Here is a 9,898-nt window from a genome sequence, read left to right as displayed (position 1 = left end):
GTGTATGCATTGGAATATATTATAAGTGTTCTTAATTTTACCACTTAATTAATATTATTTTAATTTTATTGATTAAAAATATTTTTTTAATTTGTATTATACTTTTATTATTTTTTTATATTTTCATCCTCAATATTTATGATATGAGAGTCAAGTTCAATCTGAATTAAGTATTATGATTTCGAATTATTTTAATCCATTATTCTCATCTTTTCGAGCAAATAATATAAATTTTAAAATATTAAGATGAAAACTTACTTAAATCTCAGGATATTCATGATTTGATAGAAAATGGATATATAGACAAGAAATTAGGTTGAGAGAAAATAAAAAGAATGACTTGAAAATATTGTTCTTTATTTAGTAAGTTGTACATGAGATAAACTATCTCAAGAATTACAGTAACTATAATCTTAAAATAAGTTTGGTTGATATTTCAAAATAAATTTTAAGTCTTATCCAAAATAATTATGATAAAATTTTAAACTCTTTATTATGAATTTCAAATTTTATTTATGAAAAGTAATTAATCAGTGCAAGAATTTCTTTCTTGAGTGATTGAACTAATTAGTCAAATAAAATTTTATGATGAACATCTTCATGATCACATTATTGTTATAAAAGTTTTAAAAATTTTAACTTCGAAATTTGATCATTTTACCACTATAATTGAGAAGTTAAAAGATTTATTTTTTTTATTTGATAAACTAATAGGTTTCTTGTAAGCACATAAAATAAGGTTGAAAATATAACTTGAGAAAAGTAAAAAAAAAAAATTTAAGTTAAGAGGGTGTCTTCGACTTGAAAAGAAGAAATAGAAAAATAAACAAGATTAGAAAAAAGAATAGAAAAATAAAGATTAGGAAAGAGAATAGAAGAAAAAGAGAAAGATGACATATTAATTAGCATTATTAATAAAAGTAATCAAATTATGATAAAAAAAAATATATATATATATAAGATTGAAATCTAATGCCACTTTTATAAACAATTTGATCACATAAAGTCACATTACTAAAAAAATATTATAAATAGTTTGATCACATGAAGTTGTTAGAAAAAAGAAAAACAAATAAGCTATGTGAAGAAAAATAAAGAAAGTAGTAAGTTATAACTCATTCATAAGTTAATAAAATCTCAGATGATATTTAATTTTTAAATAATAAATATTTTAATTATATATCAGACATAAGATCAATGTTTAGAGATCCTAATGAAATGTAAAAGTTATACTTTTAGATAACAATCAAATATATGTAGAAGGAAATAAAATAATTGAGACGAAGACAAGTCGAGAGAAGGTAAAACATCTTAATAATATATTTTTTTATTCCTAATTTATAACATAACTTGTTGAGTGTTGGATAATTAATGAATAATGAGTATTGAGGATGATTCATATACTATTAAAGATAAGAAATCTAATTTGATTATAGTAAATATTTGCATAACTCAAAACTAGATATTTTAATCTAATGTTTCAAATATTAAAAAGTATACTCTTAGTGCAACTTAAATGAATAAATCTAATTTATGATATTTAAGATATGAATATCTTAATATTATAGGTTTAAGATTGTTAAGCCAAAAAAAATAAATTTTAAATTATCTAAAATTAATACACTTGATATATGTAAAAGATGCATTTATGACAAATAAGATAAAAAAACTATTTCCTATTGAAAAAGCATAAATAGCATCTACTTGTCGATAATTAATTTATGTTGATCTATGTGGATCTATAAATTTAAAATTATTTAATAAAATCTAATAATTTTTATTATTTATTGATTATTATAAACTCATAAATTAGATATTTTTTTAGAATTAAAATCTAAAATATTTGATAATTTTTTAAAATTTAAGGTACTTTTGAAAAGATAAAATAGTAGATACATAAGGACACTTCAAATAAACTAAGGTTATGAATTCTTATATAATGAGTTCAATTTTTTGATGAAGATAATATTCTTAGGGAATTGATAGCAGAAGAATCATACTATTGTTGAAATAATAAGAATTTGTTTAAGAAAAAGTATTTTCTAAGTTAGTTTTAGATACAAACAATTATAATAATAGTTTATTTGTTAAATATTTTATCAATAAAAGTGGTTATGAATCAAAGCTGATATAGTATAGTCATTTAAATTTTTTTGATTATATTACTTATGCTTTGTTAAATTTACAAAACCATCATAAGCTTGATAAAACATCTAAAAAATATATTTTAATTGGTTATTTTTTATAATCCAAAGCATATTAATTATATAATCCTATTATTAGTAAAGTTATTATATGCTATATTTGATTGAAGAGAAAGTTGAAATTAGAAGAATAGTAAAAAATAAATTTATATTCTAATAAAATTATACACTTCACAAAATCAAGTAATAGATATAGATTTAGCAAGTTTAATGTCAGCCTCATAGCATTTTAGATTTATCATATGATTCTCAGATGAAACCCTCAAAAAAAAAATTCATATTACTAGCATCATTTTATGATTCAATATTTATTTTATTTATTTCAGATTTTACTGAAAAATAATGAAAATAAAAATTTAAGTCAGAAGAATGAAATAGGAGAGGTTTGTAGCAAAAAGATATTCACAACAATAATATATTGATTTTGATGATAATTTTTTTTAATTGATAGATTTAAAACCCTAAGAACTTTTTTGATTTTAGCTACTCACTTAAGTTAACTTATTTATCAATTTGATATAAAATATGTATTTTTAAATAACGGATATTTTTGGCCAAGGTTCGTCGTACCGTACTGTATCGGTGTTTCGACCCGAGCTCGGTATGGTACAGTACCGGTGTACTGGGCACTACATCAGGGTGTACTGAGCGGTACACCCTGATGTACAGAATAATTTTAATTTTTTTTTCATACTGTAGCAGTGCTACAGTATAGTATTGTAGCACTGTAGTAATACCAGGCGGTCCACGTACCGGTAATCTATCGGACCGGTATATACCGCCCGGTACGAGCGGTACGCTTCGGTATGGCAGACCTTGTTCTTGGCTTTAATTGCTCACTTATTGAAGGTAAAAGAAAATTCTTTATACGCTTAAACAAGCTCCAAGTTTAAAATTAGTTTTTATTTTCATCAAAATAGATTTAAGAGGAGCAATAGTAAATTTATTTTTTTATCTAAAAAAGAAAGGTAAATATAATTGTTTTATGATTTTCTTTTATATTGATGATATTTTATATATATGTGTGTGTACGTCTCTCTTACGATAGAATTTAAAAAATATAAGATAAATAAATTTAAAATATTAGATCTCAATCTATTATACTCTTTTCTTAGGTCGGAGATGAAGCAAATATCAAATGAAAAAAAAATTTATAAAGAAAATATTAAATAGATATATTCAAAAAATTTAATATGATTAATTATAAAGCTAAGTAATACCCATGTAAATGTATAATTAAAATTTAAAGATATATGTCTAATAAATATAAAATACTATAAAAGCTTGGTCGGAGGTTTGGTTAATCTAACTCAAACTCAACCATATATTATATTCTCTATTGATATAGTTTCTAGGTTTATGCATAATTTTAGTAAACATCATATTTGTTAAAGGAATTATGTATTATATTGTTAGAACTACTTATGATATTTAGTATTCTCATGATTTTAAATATAAATTATTTAATTTCACGCAAGAGCATGTAATTGTAACATCATTACATTTTTAAATTATATTTTTAAATTATATTTTTTAAATTATATTGTCAACACCATGAGCATGTAATTGTAACATCATTAGTTTACCAAACAATATAATTTGGAAGACTTCTCATATATCTTCATTAAGAATAAAAAAATAATTAAAATAATTTATGATAAAAAAATTTATAATTATAATAACGAAGAATCTAATATTTCATATAAGAACGAAGTATATAGAGATATACTATCATTTCATCCAATATCTTATATAAGTGGAGTTATAATAATAAAATATTATAACATAGATGAAGAAACGATAAATATTCTCATCAAGTTACTTTAATTTTAAAAATATATTTATTTCATATCTCAAATTATTATATATAATTTTTAGTGAAAGAATAGCGCTGAGAATTAATTGATAGTAACATAGTCTAACATATTTTATATAATTCTAATTATATTATAAGTATTTCTATCCTAATGCACATGATCAAAGAAATTATTATCAAGGGTAGTTCTTATAAACTTAATCATGGAGGATAATTATCATTACATTTTATAAATTGAATCATGATTGATAAAATAAAATATGTACGTTTAAAAATATTTTATTAATGTTCTTAATTTTACCGCGAAGGGGACAAAAAGCTGCGTTGAGTTTCTACCGCCCCGGCCTGCCGAGGAGGGTGGTTTCGTCCATAGTGCAATTCGGCGGCATTTGCGACGGCGCGACGTCAAATACCGGAGCATGTCGCATGGCGGTGGAGCAACTCAAGGAGTTCGCCGGACAAGGAGGTGCGAAGATGAACGTCCTGGCCGGTATCAGACGATCTTGGGCACGGCCAGCTCAGGGCGGGAGACGAAGTTGACGTCAGCGCATGACCTCCTCAGCGCCCCCTCGCGGGAGGACACCACGACTAGATCGACCACACCGAGGCGCAGAAGCATCAGCGGGCCGTCGACGTGCGCGAGGTCGCCAACCTTGCCTTGGAGGGAAGGCGCTGAGGAGGTGGTGCAAGCTGCCGACGAGGGGCAGCGGCGACTGGCCAGGCGCGATCTGCGTCGCAGGGCCTTGCGACGGCACATGGCGGCCTGCGGTCTGCAGAGCCGCCGCGCGTTGTTCATCTTCAGGCATCTCCGGCGGGTAAAAGTAGCGGCTCTCTGCCTGTGCTTTGGCAAATAGTGACGACACAAAAGACTAAAGTTGGTGCTGCTATTGAGGGCAAATAGATATCGGACTCAAATTCGAGTTAATATTTTGCTTGGTTAATAGGATCTGAGTTCAGAATTCCCTAATTTCATGTCTCGAGTATATTTTAATTAGATTGAGATGAGTTAAGATAGCACTTAAATCGGATACAAAGCCGAACAAGAACTTCGATTACCCGTCCATACATCCTTAACATATCACAACACAAAGGGATGGAGATCGTATCGTTGATATGTCCCGATGCGGATCTTAAAGCAACTCACATCAGATTTATATCACCATTGCTTATTACTCACGCAAGATTCACAAACAAGTGTAAGATTCACATTGTAACAGTTATTGGCCAAATCTGAACTCGCAAGGAAGCTAAAACACCGTCGGTTCCGTCTCAACTTGGCATCCTGGAACAACTGCTGCAGGTGGCAACGAAGGTAAGAAGATAAGAACCGTGGCAGCAGATAGAAGGCACAAGGATAGCTCGCAGAGACTGCAATGCTGTCAGCTGTTGCCTAGTCCACTGCTTCTGCACTCTACACCTTGTCTGCTATCGGTTGGTGATCAGGCTTCTTCTCCGTTGCTCGAGAGTCATCCTCCAGCCGCTTGTGTCCCTGGCCGTTCATCTCCGAGCCCCCGTCGGTGGTGGTGTGATTCCTGTAGATTGCATACAGGATCAGCTGGATGGCTCCCAGCGCGCTCCCACACCCATTCGGCACCTGCACAATCCATCATCCTCATCAACGTTCCATGAAGTATCATTCTCTTACTTGATAGGCGGACCTAAAAAGTAGTAACTGTGCTGTGGATGACAAGCAAGATTCACTGCAATCCATTTCTTTGTGTTAGCTGCGTTTGATCTGACAGTAGGGATAGCCCCGGCCAACCTTCCAGTTTCCACCGCCGCCACCTTCCCGGGCCGCTTCGTGCACCCACTCCTCGAAGGAATCCACGACCAATATATTTAATTTCTACCCACTCTCTTACCAGCTCCATTATTGGTGACAAATCACAGGACCTCACCGATTCATGCAATAAAATGGCAGGTAAACCAAACAGGTGAAAGCAAATGGTATAGACTAAGTACTTCTCGAAAGGATAACATTCATCTGAGAAGAAGGTTGACCGAACCGAGCGTCTGACGGTTCTAAATTTCCACCGATGCCCCAACTTTTTCTCAGAAAATTACAAAATGCCCAAAAGGTTGACCACGTGAGGAATAAGAAGTCATGTTTGGAGGATATGAACGGGAAAAGTACCGTGACGAATGGATCCCCACCCAATAAGCCATAGACGAACCATGATGTCCCGCACAAGAACACGAACAAGGACAGCAGAAACGGCATGTACTCCACGCTTTTGGTCTTGATCACCAATCTCTGCACGTAAATTAGATTGAGATGCCCAAATGGAACCATCACGTACGGGAACTTCGTGTAACCCGAGCAGTGGCAGATGATCCAGGCTTCTTACCATGATGGAAAGAGGCGAGGCGTACATGCATATGGAGAAGATGGCAGCGGCGAAGCCGCAGAAGATCTTACGGCGCTGGCCTCGGAGAGCAAGCAGGGAGACGAGGGCAATGACGGCGAAGACGGAGAGCACGAACGTGAACAATGCCGCCACGCGAGCCCTCTCCTTCTTCGGCGCAAATACGAGGAAGATCAACACGTACACCGCCTCTATGACTGAGCCGGCGCCGTTGATCGTCGACACCAGGAGGTTGTTCGGCGACACAAACGGCAAACCGTACCTTCACCGGTAACATGTAAGTATGTTTGCATGCTCTGTATGATTTGATTGTGGTGACACGGATAATGCATGCGTGCGTGCGTACCAAGCGGAGAGGAGGCAGTTGAGAAGGGTCATGGTGTAGGGAACGCCTGAGAAATCCTCGGTCGATCTCTTCCGGATGATCCGCTGAAACGTGACGCTGATATAGCAGAATCAACAGGACAAGGCTTTCGTCATAGAATTTACCATCAAAAGAGAAAAAGATGAGAGAGAGAGAGAGAGAGAGAGAGAGAGTGAGAGAGAGAGAGAGAGAGAGAGAGAGAGAGAGAGAGAAGCCACGGGAGGAAGGACTCACAGTGGAGACAGGAAGAGGAAGAGAGCAGTGGCGTTACCTGCTCAGAAATCACAAAGAGATGACACGGATACACAAACAAAATACAAAGGAGAACGAGCGCAGGGATGAGATTCCACCCACCGAAGATGCCAAATACGAAGCGCACAACTTCCATCTTCGGAAGAGAAACCAAACAGCAGGTTTAAGAGATCCAAGACAAAGATTGTCCCCGTAAAGTTGCAGCTTTAAGGGTGTTCTTCGAGTGGTATATATAGCAAGTTTCACATTTATTTCTCTCTCTCTCTCTCGTCCTGTAGCAGCCCCTTTTTATCTGAGATCATTCGTACGTCGACACCCTTTTAGCTCTTTACTGCAACTCGTGCTATGGCAGCGACTCCCAAATCCGTTCTGTTCTTGCTTCAATCTCATTCCAATCACTCGGTCAATACCAGTTAGTTGCACTAAGCTCTCAATGAGACGTGGAAGGGAAGAACTAGCGGTGGCTGGAAGAAGCCTCCAATTAATTTGAAGGACGACAAAGAAAAAAGAAGGAACAGTTTCCTCATGCTTCTTCATTTGTCATCCCAATTAACACGCGAGGTTTCAGCTCTGCCCTTTGTACGTGGGCATGCACATAATAATACCACTTGGAGGAGCTGTATTGAGCTCATTACATGCACAAGAAGCAGTCTCTGGATGCGTGGGAATAGGTTTTCCTTTGGGAAGTAGTAGGATGGATAGTGCACGCGCTGCCGTGGAACCATTTGAATACTAATCATCAACAGAGGCCAAAAATAAATGATCAGAACTGTAGCGAATGATGAAACGATAGGACAAATGCTACCTTCATAACTCCGTGATCATTAAGATGGATGAAATGCCCTGCGGTCCAAGGAAAACAAATCAAATATAGGTCACGAGTCTCCGATGTCATACGTCTCTGCAACTTTTATGCCACCCTGTGGAAGACGGTATGTGTTAAGATCCGCCAAAGAAAAGGACCAGACCAGCAAATGACATCTCTCCTATTAATTGCCCCCATCAGCTCTCGAGAACGCACAAAGGGCGACGGTCCGGCCTCGTGCGCCCGTAATATCTTTATTAACGGATCGGATCGGATCGTTCATCGCTTATATATATTTTATCAATTTTTTTTTATTTTTTTATTTGATTTATGTAACTATTGTATTATCTCAAAGTGTGATGCGAAATATCAATCATTTCAAATTTCACAGTAGTAGGAAAGGAGCTTTGGATAAACAAATTTTCATAATGTGTGTTGACTTGTTTTTATACTTGTTAAGCAGGATTTGAAATTGTTTTTGTCCTCTAAAGTTCTTACATCTCATTCTTTTATTTGCACACCAAGTATTTATCATCTTTTGTGAAACGTAGTATTTCATTTGTAAATTATCATATTTTATTTGCACACCAAATAGCAAACTCGTTCATCACTCATTTTCTAAAATATAAATCAACTTTTATTTATGGATCCTTCGTAAGGTTGCTATAGAATGCACAATATCCAATCCCTTTCAATTTAGAAACTTTGATCTCAACATGAGATGTGCCGTGTTAGCAAGGCAGTTCTATGCACTACGTGTAAGAGAGAAGAATTGAATTGGGTCGCACTGGGTTTTGCTATATTAAATTATTTTAAGTTAGTATGATCCAAATTCATCAACTTGATGTATTAATTATAATTGGTTCATGATAAAATGATATATTAGATGGATCTATGAAATATTAACTTGAATTTAAGTAAACAACAAAACAGAGGTGAAATATAAACATAAGCTATATGGTTAAAAAATTTTCAAAAGAACGTTAATGATTAAGGAAGGATAGATTATACTCTAAATCTAATTTCAGAGGAGGAGGGGTCACATTAATCCTTCGTGACGTAGTTTTCATGAGGAATGATGCTTCCAACGATGACATCCAGTGATATCGATAGTCATCTTTACACGCTAGCATAATAGATATCCGAGATTGGAGGTACTAAAGCCATGTGCAAGTAGCCATCGACAAAATGCTGATTAAGGAGAGTGTCACGGATAAAGTTCATCGGTCAATCTCATCTTGGATTGATCGTCATTTATCCTAAAAACCTAAAAAAAATTAATTTTAGCGAACTTTTTATGCAGCTTTTTATGCCCAAATATCATTGTATGACATTTCGAATGTACTGATGTATCGCACCTTCTCAACCATACTAAGAGGCCCAGCATAAGAATGATATGCCATTTTGAAGTCGTTTTTTTATCATTTCTTTTACCTAGCTCACGAGAGAGTTTAAGCTTCACTTTCTTGGGAATTTTCGCTCGAGGACATTGACGATAATGCTTTTCAAACTCAGACAAGGGGAGGAAGGAATGTTCATAGATTTCATCACTTAATCACGATCGAGATCCAAGGTATGTTAGATGCTCATTCGTCACTTATAATACATACATTAATGATGGGGCTAAAGTCCTCTCATCTTGAGGAAAGATAACTGATTAATTCATAAGGCTTATGGCCAAGCTACTATTGAAATGTATCCGAGGATGGAGGACGATCTGAAGATAACCTTTAAGGAGGAAGAGACAGAATACCTTAACTTGAATTATGATGCTGCCTTAATAGTTTCTACGTGAGTGATCAATACATGAGTGAAAAAGGTCATGATTGACATAAGTAACTATTTCGATATCTTTTATTTTGATGCTTTCAAAAAACTAGTATTGTAAACTAATGACCTTACCCCTATGATTTCTTCGCTAACGGGATTCACTAGCCTCTATCTTATCTCTTAGGACCGTGAACTTCCATGTCACGTTCAGAGATGAGGCATGCTCCAAAATAATATCGGCTAAATTCATGATGGTGGATATCCCCTTGGTATACAACGTTATTATAGACCGACCGATATTAAATAGACTAAGGGTGGTGG

The 9,898-nt window shown here is 34.4% G+C and overlaps 1 protein-coding gene across 3 annotated transcripts; it reads right to left on the bottom strand.

Annotated features, from left to right (window-relative positions):
• Positions 1-5,150: 5,150 nt before the first annotated feature.
• LOC135627118 (bidirectional sugar transporter SWEET1a-like) lies at positions 5,151-7,240 on the bottom strand. 3 transcript variants are annotated; one of them, XM_065133084.1, is made up of 6 exons: positions 7,105-7,235; positions 6,985-7,021; positions 6,733-6,828; positions 6,369-6,648; positions 6,155-6,274; positions 5,151-5,614 (listed from the first exon to the last, which is right to left on the bottom strand). In XM_065133084.1, exons 1-6 carry the CDS (start codon positions 7,136-7,138, stop codon positions 5,432-5,434), a joined length of 750 nt encoding a protein of 249 aa, XP_064989156.1. In that variant the 5' UTR covers positions 7,139-7,235; the 3' UTR covers positions 5,151-5,431. The 3 variants fall into 3 exon arrangements, with proteins under 3 accessions (XP_064989156.1, XP_064989155.1, XP_064989157.1); XM_065133085.1 differs by having other exon boundaries at positions 5,204-5,614; positions 6,155-6,259; positions 7,105-7,239; XM_065133083.1 differs by having other exon boundaries at positions 6,155-6,648; positions 7,105-7,240.
• Between the last annotated feature and the right edge of the window lie 2,658 nt (positions 7,241-9,898).

This window comes from Musa acuminata, chromosome BXJ2-11 (assembly GCF_036884655.1).
Source record: "Musa acuminata AAA Group cultivar baxijiao chromosome BXJ2-11, Cavendish_Baxijiao_AAA, whole genome shotgun sequence".
NCBI classification, from domain to species: Eukaryota; Viridiplantae; Streptophyta; class Magnoliopsida; order Zingiberales; family Musaceae; genus Musa; species Musa acuminata.
Note: the sequence above shows the minus strand (reverse complement) of the source record. Positions and strands in the feature narration are given on the sequence as shown.

Bases quoted from the DNA above. Each gene is read 5' to 3' on its own strand.
- LOC135627118 (XM_065133083.1), bottom strand. From the start codon at position 7,138: ATGGAAGTTGTGCGCTTCGTATTTGGCATCTTCG. The intron at 7,022-7,104 runs GTGGGTGGAATC...ATTTCTGAGCAG, and splicing joins CTTCGTATTTGGCATCTTCG to GTAACGCCACTGCTCTCTTC. The intron at 6,649-6,732 runs GTACGCACGCAC...TTACCGGTGAAG, and splicing joins AACTGCCTCCTCTCCGCTTG to GTACGGTTTGCCGTTTGTGT.